This window comes from Hermetia illucens, chromosome 5 (assembly GCF_905115235.1).
Source record: "Hermetia illucens chromosome 5, iHerIll2.2.curated.20191125, whole genome shotgun sequence".
Taxonomy (NCBI): Eukaryota; Metazoa; Arthropoda; class Insecta; order Diptera; family Stratiomyidae; genus Hermetia; species Hermetia illucens.
The window spans coordinates 3,503,259-3,526,286 of NC_051853.1; the positions used below are offsets into that span (position 1 = coordinate 3,503,259).

The following is a 23,028-nucleotide window of genomic DNA, read 5'->3' on the forward strand; positions in this document are numbered from 1 at the left end:
TGAAATATACTTGGAGCCTACCAGAGAAACAGGTTAAAAGACTATTATCATCTCTATCCGCAAAGCCGTTTCCGGTGGTATGGTCATGTAGTTCGTGCCACCCACTAGGTTGTCCTGAGGATCGAAGTCGATCGGAAACGAAAAAAAGGACGATCAGGACAGCGACGGCTTCAGACATACCCTTAATGGTGATTCGAGAGCCTGACGCATTCGATCCAATTGGATTGACCTCGCATCCAAACAGAAAACAGGCTAAAGCAGTACTGGAAATTGGTGCACCCGATCCTTTAACCTCGGTATTAGAAGGAACCCCTTGATTTATGGCTCCCCTTTCTAAAGTGTTATGTGAAACAAAACTTTATTAAAAACGATTCAATTTATATCTGTCGATCTATGATGAGGTGGAAATTTTCAAAAGAAACTGGCCTTGATATGTCAGCGTTTGGGATTTTTACCCACCAAAAACCGCACCCTCATGCGCCGTTGAATCACCATAAGGTATTACATCACAGGGTGAAATCAGCTTACTCCAGCTTTGTCACCTTTCTTCTCTATACGACGTACATAACTGCACTTTTCTGGTCTCTTCCACCTTTCGCAATTTGCTCTAGATAGATGCGATCATAGAGTTGACCGTATCCCTATCCTAATCGCGTGCTAGCATTCTACGCATCATATTTTCTGGTACCAGCACCTCTCCTAGAGTCTTCTCTAGGTTTTCAGATTTTTCCTTTCTTGACAGTGAAAAAGCACATGCTCTAGGTCTTCTGAGAGTCCATCGCAGTTGGGACAATCAAATGATGAATGGATATTAAACCGTGCCCCGTGAGAAACTGGATAAGATAAAAATTAATCTCAGCGTGTTGTCTCTCTAAGCACTTCTTGATGGCAAGGGTAACCCTGTCCTAAACGTAGAGCACACCCTTAGGGATATCCCCCTGTAAATTGCACTTAGTTTATGAGCATCAGCTGAGATCTGCAACGACTTTCCCTAAACTGGGGCTGTGTAGAGGAATATCGAGTTCACTTCCCGGGCTATGACCAACTTAGAAGTATGCCCGTACTGCCATGCTCGATATCACCAGAACTCTCCAGCCAACGCTTAGCAGCATTCATTGCTTCGCATGAGTATAACTCCGCATCTTCGTGATCCTTTGTAACCACAACCAATGCTATGCCATTAGCATAACTCACAACCATGGCTTTTTGCGGGACCGGAAGAGTAAGCACATTGTTATACATGGTGTTCCACAGTAGTGGGCCAAGTACGGAGTCCCCTGGAACACCTGTGGAGATAACGTACTCCTGGGGTTTAACATCGGTGTCATACCAAATATCCGCTCTTCTAAACAGCTACCGACAATAGCCGTCAGATAGACGGGAATACCAATCTCTGCCAGAGATTCCCATATTAGAATCCAATTGACCGAATTGAATGCATTTCTCACGTCAAGCAGGGTCACCACCGCGCAATATTTCCTAGTACTGGGCTTTCCATGAATTACATCTTCGGTCAAGCCAGTAACCAATTTTATGACAACAATGGTTGATCTGGCTCTAAGGAACCCATACAGTCAATCCGAAATGCCTCATTGGCTTAAGATAATCGGAAGCAATCTATTGTGTGTATGATTTAGCATTTTCCTCACAGTGTCAAGAAGACATGTGGGTCTAGTTCACCTGGAGGTTTACCAGCCTTTGACAGCGGGGCCAACTTCTACCGTTTCGATGCTACCGAAAATATCCCCTCGTACATAAACGATTCGATCAAGTCATCGGGTATGTTTGGTCTGGATTTTATTGCAAATTTAAGGCCCTTATTCGACACTCTATCCAGGCGTTCTGTCTGTCTATCTGTCACACCCCATTTATTCGGAAACGACTGAGGTTATTGTTACGAAATTTTGTGAGAGGATGTAATCTGTGAATCCTTTTATATATAGCGCCACTTTCTGTTGAATTTAACGAAGACTCCCCATACAAGCAAAAAGGGGAATGTACAATTTTTTTTGACAAACTATGGTCATGTAGGATAAATGAATGAAGATTAGTACTTTTCGAAACTGATTTTATTTCTTATTTTGGGTGAAACATAAGGGGGTGTCCTCTAAAAATTTATGAAATCGATTTTATTAGGATTTTCGATCCAGTTAGCCATTTTTGGAGTCAATTTGGCAGTCAGTCTTTTAGGCTCGTTTCACACATATTCGGTTCAGTTCAGTTTAGGTTCAACTTCGGGAGCTGATGTCAAGTGTAAAACTCTTTTTAGGTTTGAATTCGGTATCTATTCGGCACCTAATTGAAACCGTATAGAACCAAATGCTCCCACGACTATATAGGTTTTATCAGGCTTCAACTCGGCTGGAATTCGTGTTCAGAAACTAAAAAGCTATCAAGGCGTTCACGCACGCACGGTTCAGTTTAGGTTTTGTCTTCACAGTGAGTGAGCGAAACACCGAGGAAGAGAAAAGTTTATCCTGAAATCCAGTATTTGCTGAATAAGGAAAATTGCAGCCAAGAATTTCCTTTCTCAAGCCAAGGACAATTTCGAATCGAAGATAAAAATATTTATCATATAATCCTGATTGAATCCCAATCTCTGCGCAAATATCACCAGCGGGAATAGCATTGTATATTTTCCAATAAAAAATGCCAGCCTACACATAACGCATATTTGAAAAAGGGGACAGAAATCGTTATGGCACAGGTACTTCGTAAGAGTTTCCAAGTCACTCTGACATTCTGAAAATGCCGCACACATAAAAAATAGGCAACCTTGTCGCTATTATTGTTTGTCAACTTTGTATCCATAAACGCATACAGAAATATTGAATTTGAATTTCTACACAAGATACGTGCGAGTATCTAAACATTCATCATCGAGAAATGTACAAACCGTGCTTATCCATTGCGGGCGACAACGGGCATACTTCTCAAATTTCCTGTGTATTTGCTCCACTTCGCTTTTGTACAATTCAAATAATATCAATTTTCATTCATCACTATTCACTTGTTGAAAGCATTCAAATAGGTTTCGCCCGCCCGCCCCTCCCCCCGTCCGACATTTTTTTGAATCGATTCGCATCTGTCGTTTTCAGTTGAATCGAATAATACTGATGAATCTTTCGGGCGATTGCTGCAGGTGCTCACCGTTGAAAATTTATCTATTGTCGTAAAATATATTATCAAGGATTGAAAATGTTGGTGAAATTTATGTTGGGTACGAAATCGTCTAAGATAATATACCGCGAAGTATCTAACTCAAGCTTTTTCAATTGAGAGTCAGGATGCCAGTTAAGCAGGATCAGAGTAAAGTTTAAATAGTTTAAAGTTTAACTATCTTCATTAAAATATCAATCAGATCCGTATATTCGCAAAACACATGGTATTTCTAACATCTTAAGTGAGATATAATACAACTTTCCCTGGAGTCATTCGCTTAGGACAAGTGAGTAGATACTTTGGCAGTTGTTCTGCGCTTAATATTATAGCTCTGTTAAAGAACTATTGTGACAGTTTAGTCAGCTGTAACCAGTGAGAATTCCGTCTACGATTCGGAAGTTCTTCGTGGTGAGGGGTTCGCATCCCCCAATAAACACTCTGGACTGCTCCATTTCTAGTACGCCCGCCCAATATAGTTCCCTCAACCGTTCCTCTTCATTTTTTAATGTCATCGCCATGATGCCGTTTCCGATTTCACAGAAGGGTTCCGGCCCGTGTGAAGGCGTCCCTGCTCCCTTCTTGACTAGTTCGTCCGCGGCCTCATTGCCTTCCAACCCAACATGGCCTGGAACCTAGAGTATCAAGACCTTATTGTGCGAGTTGAGCCTATTCAGTCTCTAAAGGCATTCCCATAGCAGTTTATAGTCTACCTGAGTGGATCTAAGTGCCTTGATCGCCACTTGGCTGCCAGTCATAATAGAAATGTTCAGCCTCCTGTAGTTTAGTTAGTGACTTAAAAGTTCTCACTTCTCACCTTACCCTAGCTTCCGACCATACTTCTTTTGCTAGTTTCCCGTCCTGCTTTCTTCCCTTTTTATTCGTTATTGGGGTATCAGGTAGAATGTTGTCTCCTTTTGCCTTGGGGTAGGACTCAGGGAAAAGAGTTCTTAGGAGCGAGTGTGCTCTGTCCTCCTCATTCTCGGTAAATGTTCCATCCTCGCTGATTGCGTTGCAGTGCATTTTTACAGTTCCGTACCTCGGTTCTCATTCTGACTAGGTCATATCCGGATGTCGTCTCCCGGGGTGCCACGACTGCCTCGTAAGTGCTTCACCCGGCTTCCAGTGAGACTCGGTTAGCCACAAGATCCCCGGTCAGGAACTCTGAAAAACATATAAATATATTTTTACTTAAATTTAGGAATGATGCAAGCCCTTGGACTCTCCATAATCGCGCGATAGGATGGACCTCTTTCGTAAAAACCTCGATATTCCTTCTGGTTATTGAAACTGTTGCGCGAAGTGTGATTCCGTTAACTTATATAAGGAAATTATCTTAAGTGTGGATTACGCCGACGTCTTTCAACGATACCTCCACCCTTTCGACGTTGTAGATCACCGAGTTCGGTGCCATTAATTCCTTCCATGCGGTTATGTTAGTGGTCACCCGATCTGGACGACATTTTGGTTTGTTTGTTCGTTCGTACACTGCATCTATCACATAATTAGGAATAAGATTAATATCCTTGATGAATTTTAGGGAACACTGGAAAACATCCTCATGCAAAAATTGAAAAAATCAAAAATGACTGACGGTTTCGTCCAGGGCAGAGGCAACTCATCAGACGAAGGGAGCGTCTTTCCACCTGTTGGCACTTTCGGCCACGCTGCTCCCAGGGCAGAGGTGAGGCAGCGTCTGATCAGTTGCCTCTGCCCTGGACGAAATCGTCAGTCATTTTTGATTTTTTCAATTTTTAATGCTTGGGGTGCTACGCTCCAAACTAGGGATCCATGGACTAAAAAACGTGGGAGTAAGTTGCTCCTCATTTAGTCCGGTCCATCCTCATGCAGCTGACACGACTTGAACTCAGAATCCTCCAGCTCGAAATAGCTCTGTTGATTAAGATCCACATCCGCCGTGGGAACATCGACGCGAGGAATCAGATACCGTTCAGCCTCAATTTTCTGGGATACCGTAGTGAGGTGGAGCAAGTCACATCTGCACTTATCGTCAATATAGGAAAAACCGGAGGCTCCTCTTCGCTTCGTAAGGATATGGGACTTTACGGGATCCGTGTTATATCAGAGAAGGGTCCGATTATCGATACTACATCGTTGATGGTACTAATCAGTACTCTCACGAAGTTCAGAATACTTCCGTGGCTATATAACGCAGCCATCAGCTTGTTTTATTTTGTGCCCAGTTCATCATAAAAGTCCGCAGCTGTCAAATAATAGATACGATTTGAACGCCTAAACTATCACGATCGACTCTTTTGTACCATTTAATCATGTCATTTACTGATTTGAACACCTCCTCAAATTTCTCGGCAAATTCAATTTCTCGGCAAATTCGGTTAACTTGTGAGCGCTGGCGAAATTGTAAGCCTCCATCCGCTTGTTCAGCAGCAGATTGTATTGGGTCATGGTCTGTACCATCGTAAATTGATCATGGCAGAGGAGCGTATCACGTTCTCGTAGTAGAACTAGCTGTCCAGTCCTTACGTTAAGAGCCTTGTTAATCCATTTTGATCTGGCCTGTAAATGATGCAGATACTCTCGAGTCCACCTCTGCTAGAAAGTCTGATATATCACCTTCAGTTGCCGCCGCTCGTGCTGACTTTGTTAAGTTCTATCAACCTCAGGAATTGCAATCAATGTTTGTTGCACCAAAAAATCTCTCAGCATTAACCCTTCGAAATCTTCAGGATTGTTTGACAGTAGCCTCCACCTGGTACATTATAGTCCCAAATTCTCCGAATGTTAGTATTATTTTCGCTTCGTCGAGTATGCACTTCAGGTTTTGTTTAGCTGACTTCACTGCTGCCTCCCAGAGTTCACCAAAGTGTAGCGTAGCTACAGGAGTAAATTTCCAGGTAATACCGTCTTTCGCGGATATAGCTGTAACCTTCTTCTTTACCACCTCCATCGCTAGCTGCATCTCTTTGTCCAATTGATTGCTCACTCCTACGAAATTAGTGCCATGATCACTGTAGATCCCAGAGCAAAACCTCCTCTCGCAGTGAATCTCTTGAGTGCTGCGGGAAAAGCTTCGGTACACAAGTCACCCAATAGTTCTTAATGCAAAGTCTTGGTCACCATGCATATGAAGAGGCAAACATATGTTTTCAGAACAGTAATAGACCGACCTTTTAACATCCGTGTCCTAAAAATACCTATGTAATCTACTTGGCCAAAACGGGGGGCTGGAGATGATGCAAACGGCAGGAATGTCAGACGACGATAAGGTTCGTTTCGAATCACCTTCTTATCGTTCAGCATGTAATATCGAATCCTGAAATAATTGCGGACAGTCATCACACCACGCATCACGCAGTCCACATTCTGGCTTTAGTAGGCATTGATCATCAATGAACAGAGGCAGCTTTCGTAGCTTCCTCAGTGTGGATTTGTTCCCAAGCATTTTTAACTGGGCCATATTTTCATTGACATCACTATCCAACTTCGGTTGGTTCTTCATCAACGAATCCAAAACTATCGTTGAATCGAGCTAACAATACAACGCTACCTCTATTACTTCTACCATGTAAATCAGCTTTCTGCTGGAAGCATGGCCCCCTTCACCTCCAACTTTGGAAGCGTCAACTTCTTTTTTAAAGACTTTACCCCAGTCTTTGCACAAAGTAGCGATACAGACACCTTCCCAAAGCCATCTTTTGTCTTACTATAGATGACCGCAGCATACACTGATCCTGAAGCATCACAAATTCCGTGAAGCTCTCACCGGTCTCTCTGGATCCACTGAGGTATACGAATAAATTTCAGTTCTGGATAATATCCATCCGAGCCAATTTCTGATTGCCAAATCCTCTGCATTAGTAGTTTCCTTGCTATTGTCACTGCTGCAAGCTACTGCAAAAGGTCGTAGATCGCAGTAATATTTGACAGTATTTCACGCTTGGTTAGAGTTTCAATCGAATCATATTTCAACGATCTGAAACTGATGTCATCCTTCGATAGATTCCACAGTAATCCAAGCGTGGCGAAGATTGTTACTTTTGTTGTGTCATGCAGTCTGACTTCCTCTGATTCGTCCAGGATCCTCCGCAGCAAGCCTAGGTCATTCGCAGCCCACTTTCTTAGGTTGAAACCGCATGCGTTCAGAAGATCTTCCACTTGCTCAATAAGTAATGTTGACCATACGGCTATATCATCCCCAGCAGATGCCAACAGTTCTGCTCCTTCCCAGCCTGGCAATTAAGGAATTATAGTCCTAAGTTACCCTGCAGTGTCCTGCATCGCACAGTCCACCAGTATGTGACCCGATCGAAAACGTAACCTGGTGAACACAAACTTTGCAGTCCATCATTATGATCAATCATACTAATCGCCAAGTACAGCCCCACCCCACAAACAACCGGTTCCCCATACAAACCCAACGTGATCGGACATTTTAAGGCGGGGCCCAACACCGCATGTTATCCTTATCGCACCTACTGAAATCCAAGGGCATAATTGGCCTATTACTACTCTGCATTGCGAGTACCATGAGAAGCTCATCATCCCTTACCATCGCGGCGGTGCTGTAATTGTTCTTCTTGGTCCTTGTAAAATAAAGTAAAGGGACAAGTGAGTGATATGCGGGCGCCTGTATCACATGTGTATAAGAGGATCAGGAACGTAATCAGACACTCAACCCATTTATATTCCAAACTTGAGTCCACAATAGTTATGGAAGGCTGGATCATTAGAATGATAACCATCTGAAGAACCACATATTGTGGCATACAAGCAGATTCAAAGCAGAAGATGGGACGGGGTTGGGTTACATGCAGGGAAGCTGAGGCACGATCTGTCATAACCACTGCGTCAACATACCATTGTTTTTCAAGTAGAGGGTTCGCAATAAACTTATTGCCGGGGAGAATTTAAGGAGGAAGTACGTACGTGTTAAAATCCCACATTGCCCGATCTCGATGGGTCGTACTCCTCGTAATGCTTGATGTCAGAAATGCTTTCAATTACGTAAGAACAGATACACTAAACATACGAAAAAATTTATTGCACGTGATGAGCTACCTTTTGTAGATATTGAGCGATTACCTAAGAGGTCGCACTCAGTTTTATGAGACGCAAGATAACGGAAAACACACCGTTGGATGCCCAGGGATTCATCTCAGGCCCGACCCTCTGGAAGGTTTTCTACAATAGTCTGCAAGGATCCGACATACCAGAAGGGTCGGACGCACTGTGGAGCAGGCGGAAAGCAGACATGTCATATTAATGCGACGGGTAAATGGATGGATAATTGCTCGTAGTTTTAGTCTTGCGCAGGAATAAACGGAACTAGTCATCTTGATCACAATGAGAATCCCCAATAATCGTATCTTTCAGGGAGAATCTAAGAAGGAAGTTTGAACGTACTAAAATGGTCACTCTCTCGGTCAGTCAGGTAGCATTAGAGGCCAACGCACCACTCGAAATCAGAGCTAAACTGATATGGAAATGCCAGCAAAAAAAGATCATCTTTATGTTCGGATGCTGACAAAATTAGAACTTGTTGATGGCTGGAACATGATCTCAGCCTAAAATGTAACATAATCATTTTGGCTGAGGATCAAGCGGTCATTAAGGCCTTGTATTCAGTGGCGACATCTTCTTGGCTGGTGGTTCAGTGCAGAAATGTGCTAAATAGCTTGGGCGACATAATCGAAATCACTATCCTCTGGGTTTCCGGTCATAGCAGCATAGAGGTGAATGAATGGGTCGACAGACTGGCCAGGCGGACTCCGCTCTTGACTGCCCCTCTATGGGCGAGTTTGCTTGCTTCCAACAGGTAACTGGGAAAAGTGGAAACTATTTGCACAGCTGCGGATCCCAGATTGCACGGGGTTCATCACTTATGTTAAGTCAAGGAAGGGTTGGCCTTCCAATAACAAAACCCGATCTCGAAAACGTTTGGATCTGGCGCGTTGGAATTGCATAGAGGAGAAAGAGACCCTGAGACAATTTGTTTGCGATTGCCCAGATAGAGTCAGGTTTCGGACATTGGGTTGAAAGGAGAAGGAGTTACTAATCTTTCGATTAGATTCTGCTTCCTGGCCCTAAGTAGACTTTTTGGAACGGCCACTTATACCTACTCCCCCCCCCCCCCCCCCCTCTTGGTTAAAAGTGAGGTCACTGATGGGTGTGACAACCGGGTGCACGCTGGGTATCTACAATGAAGACTTTGTAATGCGGAGGACTATCCCGGTGAAACATTCCATTTGGGTAACAATAAACTCTGAGAGGCCAATCAGGGGTACCTAGTGGATTATTTATTTAGTTCCATGACATGAAGGACATCTTGCTTACATGAGCTTTTGTAGGGCATACAATAAGCGAATAGGCTGCAATATGAACTAAAGTAGTCTTATTCTCGACAAAGCACCCCCGTTGATTTGATAGACAGCTGGTGCCTGAGACATGGTTTGTTAGTTAATCCAAATAAAACCACAATGGTTTTATTCACAAAAAGGAGAAAACTGGATGGGCTTTGCCTCCCTGAGATGAGGGGTACTACCCTTCAACTCTCCGAAGAAGTGAAATATATAGGAGTCACTCTAGATAAAAAACTTCTTTGGAACAAACATGTAGAGGTAAAGATGCAACGAGCTCTCACAGCTTGTAGGCTATGCAGACGGACCATTGCCTCGGCATGGGAACTCAGACCTAATGTGGTAATGTGAATATACGTTGCCATCATTAGGCGGATGTTTGTATATGCATCCGTAGTGTGGTGGGGTAAGGTGAGACAAAAAAGTTTTCACCGTAAACTAGCCGCACTGCAAAGAACTGTTTGTCTGAGTATCACTGGTGCCATGAGCACGACATCCGGCGCAACTCTGAATGCACTACTCAATTTGCAGCCCCTGGATATATTTATTCAAAGCACTGCAATGAGAGCAGCTCATAGGCTAATTCGATTAGATCTATGGGAAAACAACGGATGTGGGGGGCACAGAGCATTGGAAGAGTTACTGGGAGGTCTAAATCCAATTCTTACAATGCCTTCCGATTTTCGGGTCCCCATACATCTGTTTGGTAGAAGATATGAAGTTACCCTGAAGCGTAGAGAGAACTGGGAAGTCCGAGAGGAATACATGGCGGCATATACGGAAATCTTCTACACCGATGGCTCAAGAAACAGAAAAGGGTTCTGGAGCCGGAGTCTACCTCTCGAATAAAAACGAGAAGTAGGCTTTTCCTTTGGGAAAATATGGAACGGTTTTTCAAGCCGAAGTTTATGCGATCCTAAGGGCGGCAATCTGGGTGATTGACGAGCGGTTGAAAGCATCGCAATCTGCAGTGATAGCCAAGCTGCATTGAGCGCGTTGAGTAGTCCTTTGATCACCTCGAAAATCGTTCAGGATTGCAGAAACCGTTTGAACTCTATGTCTAGATTCAATACGATGGAACTACTCTGGGTACCTGGTCACTGTGGCGTAGAGGGAAATGAAATCACGGATGCTTTAGCGAAAGAGGGGTCAATCTGCCCTGTGCCGGGACCGGAACCAGCAATTGGAGTATTAGTAGCATTGGCTAAGTTTGTCTTCAAAAACTGGGAACAAGTTTCCCATAATGGCAGGTGGCAGAGCCTAAATGGTGCTCGACACACCAAACTTTTCCTGCCAGAACGCAACATACGTACCGCAAAGTTTATCCTGCCGAAAAGCAGGAGGACTTGCAGGTGTACTGTGGGCATTCTGACAGGCCATAATTCACTAGCTGGGCATATGTTCAGAATAGGAATTACCGAAGATGATACGTGTCCCTCCTGTAATGAGGAAGCGGAATCCACGGAGCATTTCCTATGTGAATGCCCTGCCTATGGACGCATCAGCCATCAGGTCTTTGGTGCCGATATCCTTCAATTGCGACGGGTAGCATCACATCCACTAACGGAAATCCTGCGATACGTTAACGAATCCGGAATATTCCGTTAGACGGGGGGAGGCGAGTAGAATGGGCCAACACCGCCTGAGTGCTCAGAAGCTGTAGCTTCTCCCCCACCCCACACACACACGTCCAAGCTTCTCCCTTTTTGGGTTTAATCACCAGGCACTCAGTATTTCGGAGATGTGCCTCCTCCTGGTTGACCATTACATGCAATGTTATAGTCATTGCAATACATCCTCGTTTCTAGATTCAATCCGGAATAGAATAAGTTTCATTTTTGACAATTTTCTGCCAGCAATTTCCGACATGAGACCCCCACAACTTACTTGCAAAACAAGGATTTCATCCGTAATCCCTCCTTTTTTATCAATTTATGCAATTTTCAATATGAATAGCATAAATCTCCATCCAATTTCAAATCAATTTGCATCAAAACATTTCCTCAATTAAGATTCACTTTTAGCCGAAATTATTCCTGCCCTTAATTAAAATCGTTCTAATTTAGAATTCCGTTCAAATTTCCATCTGCTATCCATTACACCTAATTTACCGTATAAATAATGCAAATGATACAAATTTCTGGCAAAAGTCCGTCCTAGACAGCGTTTTTCGTCGTCATTTCATTGCCATCGTCCCATCTGCTCCACATTTGATTCCTAGTCCTTCGCTTTGGTATCTCCTTCGACAGTGGAATTCGCCACTCATTCCCGCTTACTCATGGCATTCGACAAAAAACTTCTTCCCTTCGGAATACCATTCACCAGTTTTTGCCATCCTAATTAAATTTTCAATGAGATGAAAATGACGAAAATGTTCAAAGAACTCGAAATATTCGCATCGGGGCCGTCTAGGCGTGGAAAAGTATCTTGGTCCGCTAGCTACAGTCCAGAATAGAACACACATGGGAATCGGCTCGGTTTGAATGTTGATTCCGACCAACATTTCGGCGTAGCAAGGACCCTCAGAGAAAACATGAAAGCACGTTTCCGTGACAGATTGCAAACGGAAAATTTAATCAGGATGGCCAGGATGACCAGTTGAAACGTAAGCAGCCTAAGGAAATCAATGAATGTACTGCAAAGCCCAAAATCATTTTACAAATTACTTCGCTCCGAAGTTTGCCAGAAAAGCGCTTTTACGGATTTAGAGGAAAAGCGCCTACAAGTACACCCAATGCGGTATCTTAAGAAAGGACTACGTATGCAGTACGCCTCCCCTAACTCATTATGAAAGAGCTAATCAAGGCTTTTAACTTAAAAATTATGCAAATGTCACAATCTAAATTTGAGGATCTTTTTCCACATTATTTAGTACACAAAGGAAAATGAAATTAAAATTATTAAATTTGTATCTTTTCTTGTTTTTCAGACAACTCCTTGCGCCCAACATCCAACAAAAGCATTTCCATGCGGGTGGATACCAGGTGGATGGTAATCGTCACGTAAGTCACTTTTACTCGATTTTCTTCCAAATATTGCATTATTAAATGTCCCGTCAAAGCGGAAACGAAGATTCACTTCAGCTACTGCAATCTATCTTTAACTGTTGTACTAAATCTAAGGACCTAAAACTAATTTATTACTAAATTTTTACAAGATATTTTGGGGATAAAATCGAATAAAAAACCTGCACTCGTTGGCACTTTAATAAAAATGATGTACAGAGCGCAGGATGGGATACATGGAGAAAGGGTGCGGGTTAGAAGCTAGAGATTGATCCTAAGGACGAGTAGGCTTTGTAAATTGGGACTGGGAATAATTACTCTACTCTACTAACACTCCACGTTGAGGTTCGAAAATTCGGTTTTGGGATTGCATGGATAAGAGGAGTTGACGGAACAGATGACTACGAAGAAGATTCTCTTCGACGTTTCTCAATTTCCATGACATTGGTGGTGGAGGTTTTGGGGTGCGTTTGACAGTTGCTTAGGAAGTTAATGGCATGACGCACAAGAACGATGCGAGGGGTTTGACAGGAATCATATAGGATTTGGTTGGAAACAAATGGTCTTCGTCCTTGTAGATATTAGAACAACGGCGGAAAATTTTTCCGTTCTCTCAGGCAAAGCCTATTTGGGACGAGCAACTCTCAAACCAGAAGATGACGAGTGTAATAGAACAGCCTAATTTTCTTCGTTCTTTCGTTCGGGTGCATGGATCAGTGCCTTCGAAATATGAGATGCCTGGGATAAACGGGGCTTCCCTATAACCCCTAGGTAGGTGACTTCATCCACAGTGGGGATGCGTAACTCAAGGATTTTGAGTGAAAATGACGCCAGTGCCCTTTCTAATTTCCAGCATTATCCTCATGCTTTCAGAAAGCTGAGTGGCTAGAGCACAAGGCTGTCGTACGGAAGGTCGCGGTTCAAATCTCGCTGGCGGCAGTGGGATTTGCATCGTGATTTGACGTCGGATACCAGTCGACTCAGCTGTGAGTGAGTACCTGAGTCAAATCAGGGTAATAATCTCGGGCGAGGGTAATGCTGACCACATTGCCTCCTACAATGCTCTGTAGTGTACCTTACGGTCTTGAATGAAGTGCTCTAACAAACTTCAAGGCCTTGATCCAATATGGATTGTGGTGCCAACGATTATTATTTCCGAGTTATCATAATCTCGGCAGATGCCGGATTTTACCTAATACTAGCACTAAGTGCCAAGCATTTAGGCTCGGACGATCCTACCTACTTAAAAACTAAAAGGGGCACTGGTGGTGGTGGCCGGTGGTAGGTCAGTGGGAGAATCCGTCGAGTACTCCCCGCAACATCGAGCACGTATGCAGATTGGTGTACTTCTGCATGGTTTGAACCAGACTGTGCGAAAATCCCAGGACATCAAGGGAAGCCGTGAGGGATTTAGGTACAATACCTGTAGCTGACAATATTATGCGAACTACAACCACCCGCTCGAGACGCCAAATTTCTTTGATTTCCCGAGCCAATGGCTCATAGTTCACCTTCTTCTCCACGTATTTCCGCTCAATGTTGCTATTATGGGGGATAGCAGCATCAATAATATACGCGGAGCGATCCGTCTTGCCAACTAACAGTACGTCAGGCTTATTGTGTGCGGTATGGCGATCAGTCAGAACTTGCCGGTCCCAATACATGCTGTAAGCAGAACTATCAAGTACTGCTTGCGGCTCATATCGGTAAATCGGACATGTTCCCGTGATCAGCCCATGCTTATATGCAAGGTTTTGATGGATAACCTTACATACAGCATTATGCCTGGTGATGTATTGCACCGGTGCCATAACAGTACAGCCAGAAATGAGATGGTCCAACGTCTCTAACGCCGAATCACACATTCTGCACTGGTCGTTCTCCACCCGTTCTTTCATGATGAGCTTTTTATAAGCTCGGGTGGCGACCACGCCATTCTGAATGGCACACATAAACCCCTCCGTCTCAGCAAAGAGCTCCCCAGCACACAGCCATCTGTTCGACAGATGCAAATGGACAAATGGCTGCCAAAGACAATACACGTGTTTACCGTGCATTGACTTCGACCTCCATTCATCAATCCGCTCTTGATCCGACTTCACCCCACTCAGAGGATTGAAGGATCGATCCTTCAAGTTAAGTGGAGTCAGTCCACAGTCTGCCTTACAGACAGCCGCATGCAAGGGACTCGCCTGCTCTTTGCTGTCAAAATAAGCGCGCAGCGAGTCGACTTGGCGATGATGTTGTGCCGCCACGTCAACCACGCCCCTACCTCCGATGTCACGAGGCAGGTTCATTCGCTCCACGGCAGACTTTGGGTGATGCATTCGGAATTTGGACATAGTTGTCCGTATCCGCCGCTGGACGTTTTCCAGATCGGTCTTTGTCCACGGCAATATTCCGAATGCATAAGCCAGTGAAGGGATGGCGAATACATTCAACGCGCTTATTTTATTCTTCCCCGAGAGATGCGATTTCAGCACCAGCTTTACACGTCGCAGGAATTCGGACAGCAGAGCTTCCTTCAGATCACCAACTCGAGCATGGGTTCCTTGCAGAATTCCTAGGTACTTGTAGAAGTCTGTCTCGGTCATATCTTCGATGTGGAGGTCACCAATGCTATGTCCGGCATGTGGCTCGTGATGACCTTTGCGAATGGCTTGGATTCGACATTTGTCTAATCCAAACTCCATCCGAATATCACGGCTGAACATGTCTATTATTCGTAACAGACTTCTAAGATGGTCGTCAGTACCAGCATACAGCTTGATGTCATCTAAGTACATCAAGTGTGTCAGTTCGCACTTAGCACGTAGGCCATACTTTATTGCAAAACCATGCCCTCTAGCATCATTCAGTAGCCATGAAAGGGGGTTCAGTGCCATACAAAACCAAAGGGGATTCAATGAATCCCCCTGGAAGATGCCCCTCCGTATACGGATGGCCTCTGAGGTATTAGCACCCTCAGATGTACGGACTGATAAGGTGGTATGCCACCCTTCCATGACTGTCGCCAAAAACTTTATTAGTTTCAGATCAATGCGATACAGATGTAGGATATCGATTAGCCAGGTATGCGGAACGCTGTCGAAAGCCTTGGCATAATCGATATAGCAACTGAAGAGGTTTCTCTGGCCTCTAGTTGCTTGTCCTACAACTACCGAGTCGATAATGAGTTGCTCTTTGCAACCCCTTGACCCAACTCGGCAGCCCTTCTGCTCCTCGGACAGAATGTTGTTGGTCTCGAGGTGCGCATTGATCCTTCCACTAATAATGGACGTGATGAATTTGTAGAGGGTTGGTAAGCAAGTGATCGGCCTTGTGTCTGCGGGGTCCTGCATTTATACTGCGTGCCAACCGACTGTGTACGCTGGTAAATTTCTTATACCAGAAATTCTGCACCCGATCCAGACCTGGGCCCCCCCAGTTCTTCGAGCTGTTTATGGCTCGTCGAACTTCCTCTTCGGTAACATCCGCGAAATTCATGCCAGGTGTATTGGCATGGCGGGTGCCTTCGCCGGTGATCCACTCAGCATGCTCAGCATGGTGGTCAGGTAACCCCCAAAGTCCACCCCAATACTCTTTCGCTTCCGTCACCGAGAACTGTATTGTCTGGGCGCTCTGTTGGGATTCGTTGAGAGATCTGAAAAAGCTCCGCTGGTTCCTCGCGTATGTTGCATTCTGGACACGTCTGGAATAACTTTCGCCATACCGTCGTAACCGACTGCATATGACAGAAAGTTTCTGTTTTAGTGTGTCCAGAATTTCAACTACGGGTGTCTCACAGGGGATGGCATAGTTCCGGTAAACCCTCTGCACTTTGTTTCTCACCCGTCGGCTGGCACTGCCAGTGCTGATCTGAATCAGTCTAGCAATGTCCTGCCTTAGTGAGTCCCGCCGACGTTCCAGACGAATTTTCCATGGTGGATCTCTTTTGTCTCTCAAACCAATAACGCGAAAGCGATTCTTCTGACCGTGCAATCTAATAGCCGAAACTGCACCACAATACACAAGTGATTGTAGTTGCAGCAGCGACATATCAGCACACAGTCGAGATGCAATCTCATCATTGATTTGAGATAGAATTCCCGGAGTTGCTGGAGATGCATAGAGCCTGGAAATACCTGGTCTATGCAAAGGATCCATATCCGAGAATTCCATACACGCTCTTTGGAATTCGTCCCGAATAATAATAATAATAATAATCGTTGGCACAACAATCCATATTGGATCAGGGCCTTGAAGTGTGTTAGAGCACTTCATTCAAGACCGTAACGGTACACCACAGTACACTGTGGGAGGCAATGTGGTCAGCATTGCGCTCGCCCGAGATTATTACCCTGATTTGACTCAGGTACTCATTCACAGCTGAGTCGACTGGTGTCCGACATCCAATCACGATAACAAATTCCTCTGCCCCCAGCGAGATTTGAACCGCGACCTTCCGCTACGACAGCCCAGCGCTCTAACCACTTGAGCCATCCGGACATTCGTCCCGAACCTCAGCGGAAACCTCAGCTGGACGGTGGAGAAGAGTGCTTCGGCGAGTACTGAATCTGTTGCCTGCAGTGCGGCGTGGTGTTGTTGATGCCGCCGCCTCTCTCGGTCACCAGTTTCCCCGATGACTTCAAGTCGAACACGCTCCCTGATGGTGGCCGGGATTGTGTCGCTGCGAGTAATAAAGCAGTACTGGTCTGCGATTCGCTGGACAGTCACGTGCGCGAATTACGGGAAACGCTCGACGAATCTCTGGTGCAACAAGGGGCGGTAAGATGTTGTACCCGCCCCCGCCGTTATTTCGTAGTAGGAGCGGATGATGAAGAGGTTCATTTCTTCAGTCCATTTCATCCGCTTCCTACGCGAACCTGCTGAAGTGGTCGCCACAGATTGTGGCGAAACAGCTGCAGCAGGCGGAGCTGTGCTCCTGGTCGTCGTGGCGCCTAGACGTCGAACCGCCCCACGACTAGTGGTTTCGACGCCGTGCTGTCCATTACGAGAGCCCGACCCAGTCACCAAGTCAGACGACTCCCGCCGGTTATCCGTACCGGACCTCAAATTTCTCCTTCTTCTCATTGTTGGTGGTGCATTTTATCCCTAGTTGCCAGGTGTTGAGATAGCTTCCTTAGTGAGTAATCTGCAAGACTGCAAAGTTCCTTTCCTCACCTACCCCCTGAGACGCTGCGGTGGCGTACAGCCATTCAGACTGAAGCTATCTATCCCTCCTCCTTTCACAACCGGGCTTGGGACCGGCTTCGGCGGAGTTATTATTATTATTATTTCGGAAAACTTAACTATCAGTAAGCCGCGTCCAAATAAGAATTCAGACCAGCTTCGTCGTGGGAAATGTTTTTGGTAGACATGTAAAGGATCAGGTCATCCGCGTATTATAGGATTTTGACTGCATTAGGTTTAGAATTCGGTACCAGGGCGACTGAAAGAATTGAAACTTTGGGAATCCCAGCCAAGCATATGCATTCTCAATTACAAAGCTAGCAATTAGTTTATGCAAATACGGATAAGAGTTGAAGATTTCAAAAAGATTTTCTTAGATCAAGATAAATATCCGCTTTAAGGACAAAAAACACGTGCTTAGCTGAGTAATTAAGTCGGCCGACGAACTGAAATTCAGGAAAGATGAAATTTGAGTCACAGTGCTGGTAACAGACTTATGAAAGAAAACCGCATTGACAGTGTTAATTTCGCGTATTTTGAGGGGACTTTTCTAGTGAAAAGAATCAATTGAAATTCACTCAGATTTGCACTAAGATTGAAAATACCCATGTCCGTTAGGCTAGTGTGTTAGGTAATAGTCAATCTCACCGTGCTTTCGATGGAAACATAGCTCCATGTCTTTAATGAAATGCGCGTAGATGGCTACCCCTTTATTCTCTTTCTCTAGAGTGCTGCCATACGTAGAGAGTACGGGCTCTCTCTTCACAACTAGTGAAGGCGAACGTACCCAGCTGAAACCTAGCGGTTTCGGCGAAAGAACTCGCGGCGAGGCTACTCGCCTGCGGTCGTACTGGTACTGTTTGCTTGCTAGAAAGGAAGACTTTAACTTGTCTAAGGAGATCCTCTTGGGCCTGACAGCGACATCCAGCCTGAAATAGGGTTCCCCAGGCTCGAGGACCTTATAGGAGCCCTTGTATGCAGCTTCAGAACTTCAGTTCCCTAGGGATGTGAATCTGCTTGTGGTGAAATGGGGGAGGCGACTTTCATTTAGGAACGGCCTCTCGAAATTGGCGCAACAATCCGGTATTTTCAAGCCCCTCTATCTTGTCTAGGCGTAAACCAAGCAGAATCAAAGGCAAGACCTCTGTAATAGCTGCCTTCAGCGTCCCATGCCAACGTTCTAACATCCCATTGGATTGCAAATGGTATACAGTCCGTTGATGTTTGAACCCAGCTTTCTGAGCTCCAAGAACAGAATAGATTCAAATTGCATTGCCTGGTTTGTGATGATGACGGCGGAAACACCTAAGCGCGGAATCCAAACATGTCTAGTGACTTTACCCCGTTGGCATGCAATGCACTCTCTGGCCCAAAAGGTCACGCCCTTGCTCATGGACGAGGAGAAATGCTTGCTAAGGTACATGACCGTCTTCGGTAGCGGAAACTTCGCAATCGCTGGCACTTTTTCTGGGTCAAGTTCAATACCGTCAGGGGTGATGGAAATATAGAAATATGAACCCACTACAGACACTACAAGGCGGACAAAACTCGGAAAGCCCTTTTTACGGTATATCTTCTTACTGAAGGAGTCACTCAGTACTTAGGAACCGTAAAGAAGAATGACCTAAACTGCACTCATTAGCAAACAACACATACTGGCCAAGGGACCTTCCACATTGAACATCAGCTAGCAAATCGCAATCATTCTAGTCGCAGCCTTGTCTATGATGTTCTGGATCTGTTCGAAGAAGTTCATCCTTGTAAGCGAGGTATTTCACCGCCGGCTTCGAGAAGACCGTGGTTTCACTCACCTGAACAGGAAAGGTTGTGAGAATCCTCCTTATGGTCAGAATAACAACTTCGATCTTCTACAGAACAAGAGAAAACCAGCTAATCCTTAATCAGCCTAACTGATGTCTCACATGCCCAGATAACTTTCTCCAGGTGTTTGTCTATTACAAAAATTGCGATGTCGTCTGCATAGCCGATAAGGGTAGCTTCTTGCAGGATTTTGATGCACAGCACATGGTCATACATCACGTTACACTCCGCCGGTTATTAAATATCCAACTGGGCCTATGTCGCTATCATAGAGACGCTTTCTGTCCACGAAATAATTCCTGATGGTTAGCTGAATACAGTTGGGCACATTCAGCTGGCTTAACAATCTTATTATATGCTGCTATGTGCTGAGTTGAAAGCATTCTTCACGTCGAGGGTGATGATGGCACATTAAGAATTGAAAAAATCAAAAATTTTTGACTGACGGTTTCGTCCAGGGCAGAGGCAACTCATCAGACGCTGCCTCACCTCTGCCCTGGGAGCAGCGTGACCGAAAGTGCCAACAGGTGGAAAGACGCTCCCTTTTATCATCGCAAAAACCCGACAAGGTTGCGAGTTATATTGGACTTAAAACACCAGTCGTTGTAGTCTAAGCTAGACTAAAGCTAGGTTGTTGTTTAGGATCTGCGGGATCCTAAGTCCTCATCTACTTGATGGTGGACCGGACTAAATGAGGAGCAACTTACTCCCTCGTTTTTTAGTCCATGGATCCCTAGATGGCACATTAGTTTTTGGTACCGCCCTGTCACCAAATACCTGCAATTGCTTCCTCTGGCAAATTGACTGCGTTGATAGGATCCATCATTGATTGGCCGGCGCAAAAACCGTATTGTTGTGTGGACATGTCTCCTGCTTCCTCTACATTTGGGAACGGCCTGTTGCATACAATGCCCCTTGAGATATCCTTTGGGGAATGCTCTCTTTTGGCTGCAATAGTCCATTAGCTTTGCTATGGGAATAGAGTAGTCCATAGTCTTCGTGACAAAACTGGGCATTTTAACTGCAGGGCCCTGGTTCCTTTCAACTTAGTCATTGCCGCTCTATAGGTTCCTCCCCACAGGTTTATGTTGGCCTCCTCACAGAGTCCTTTAAAGGAATTCCGTTTACTTCCATGAAGTACCCATTCCCCTTTTCGGAAGGAATAGGTACTTCCGATATTAGCAAGAACAATGTCCAGCGAAGAAAAAGCTTGCAATAATATTAGCACTCTGTTGTTAGAAACCTTACTTCCCTACTCAATACACCATGCGTTCAAGTTTCCTGCGATGACAATAAAGGATCGTACACTTGCGTCTAACACGAGTTCATTAACATTCGCTCATATTCCACGCTTGTTGCACTTGGCGAAGCGTTGCAACTATAGACTTAAATACCGTCAATTTTAGCTCTTACGAACCCATTACCAAGCGTTGCGGTTATCTCTCCAAACGAGTATCGTCCTGTTGTCCAAATTGTGCACTTTCCATTTTTGCCGGTGCCCCATACCGTGTTATCTTTTTTTTATCTGAGTAAATCTCATTTACTCTTTGCTTCTGGTTCTCTCCTAGACAACGGGCATTTTCCGCTTCCTGTGGCGTGGCTCTTGTCATCAAAACCTATATCTTCACACAACATGCATTCAGGATCTTTTTCACAATTTGGTACCAGGTGTCCTTTTCCGCCACATCCGCTTGCTTTTGCAAGATCTGAGTATGTGACCGTACCCCAGAAATTTAAAACTCATAGCAGAAGATATTTTCTCACGAATTCTACAGATAACCCTTCCCATCTTCCAACCAGCTTCCAGCAACTTGTTTGCCCAAACAGCTGGCAAGCTGATGATTGCCGTTTGCGTGCCACCGTATGCTTTTCACAATTTTTTTATTGCACCGACATTACCGTCTGGAATTTGAAATTGACGCACCACTTCTCCACAGTTATTATATCTCGTGGGTTAACTGCCTTACCGTAACTTTCTCACCTAAGGACCTACCAACCAAGTTCTGGTAATTCACTGTCCTTTCGTCCTGCGTCTTCCGAAGCTCCAATAATAGTTCTCCCTTCTGCGTTCTTCTGATCCGTGTGACATTGTCTCCCAGGCCGCTTAGCGTCGGATCTCCCTTGACATTCCGCAGAATCTCAGCGTCATCTCTGCTTTGAGTGGCACTTACATCCGAACGGGGCTTCCTTCTTTTTACCTGCTTCCTTGGCTTCAAAATTGTCCAGACATTTGCTCCCATTTTTCGGGATTTCACTTGCGGAGCCGATTTGAGGGGCAAATATTACACTCCCTCCGTAACTGGTACTGTGGACCCTCAACTTTTCTTTGGTGTTGGAAGCTTTACACTAGTGTCCCACATTCTATCTCTCCTCTTCATGCCCTCTACAACTTTTCCCTTTGGATTCGTTTGACTGGCTCTTTCTATTGCTACCAATAGGTACCTGCCGCATTGGATTAACTGTTCTGTATTCGCTGTACATCGATTCGTCGAGCCTAACTCACCATGGCCTGTCTGGACTGTCCGTCTGTCTGTTTGCTGCCTGTCACACACATTTTTCTCAGCAACGGCTATATCGATTGACACCAAATTTGGTGAAAAGGTGTTACATCATTCTACGTGGGCCGGCATACACGCAAATGAGGGATCTAAATCATTTCTTCCACGGACTTATTCTTTGCAACTGCCCAGCTGAAAAATCTGAAAAAATCAAGAGGTTGCCACTATATGGTGCCTAGGCTCCGAAATACCCTCCATATCTCCATACCCTCCATGAAAGCGACAATATAGGCTATAATATGGATCTAACTACTCAGCTATCCGGACACCGATGTCTGTTCAAATAGATTTAATAATATAATTTTTAGTAATTGACTACAAAACCCCCCTTAAGTTCATCCAATAATCATGAAAGCAGCAATGTAGGTTATAACATGGAGCACGATCCTATCCTCTCTACGAGATGTCGCCCACGTGTACTAAGGTAACAAAATGTCACAACTGTCAACTCAAGTGCAGCTTATTCCGAATCGTTGGCCCTCCAGGCCGGGTCGTCATTGATATCGCCGCTCACGTAAGTTCACCACTAGGTGAGCTACTGGAGGTCCGGGGCTACCAGCTGGGAGGTGTCATTCGATTTGGTTGGGAAATAAGAGCTTAACTTTGCCCTGTCTGTCCGAGGCCATTTGACGTCCAGAATATTGGTTCATACTCTTGGTAAGCCCATTGACATTGATGTGAGGAATTACGCAGTGGAACATTAGTTCTAATATAGTTGTCTACGACCTTCTCAACAGTCTTGAACGTGAAACTATTTAAGGTGAAAAGGATCCCTTTACCCACTTTTGGAATGAAACCCACTTTTGCCTGCCTCCATATAATCGGTTTATATCCCAGGCTAATCTGCCGTCTGTCGGTCTGTCTGCCTACCAAACACGCTTTTCTTAGAAACGGTTGGACCTATTGTTCTGAAGAATGAAATTGTATCGGATCAAGTAGCCAAACGGCAAAAATGAAAGCTTTCTGGGGATTTCA

At 44.9% G+C, this 23,028-nt stretch overlaps 1 protein-coding gene across 10 annotated transcripts in view; it reads left to right on the forward strand.

Moving 5' to 3' along the window:
• The window catches only part of LOC119656644 (zinc metalloproteinase-disintegrin-like jararhagin), a 973,582-nt gene that overhangs the window by 595,984 nt on the left and 354,570 nt on the right, over positions 1-23,028 (forward strand). For all 10 annotated transcript variants that reach the window (XR_005250066.1, XM_038063100.1, XM_038063098.1 and 7 more), the window contains one exon: positions 12,427-12,499. Coding sequence is in view for 9 of the 10 variants with exons in the window: in XM_038063100.1 (XP_037919028.1) it covers positions 12,427-12,499 (73 nt within the window). In the remaining variant the exon portion in view is untranslated. The remainder of the gene's footprint in view (positions 1-12,426; positions 12,500-23,028) is intronic.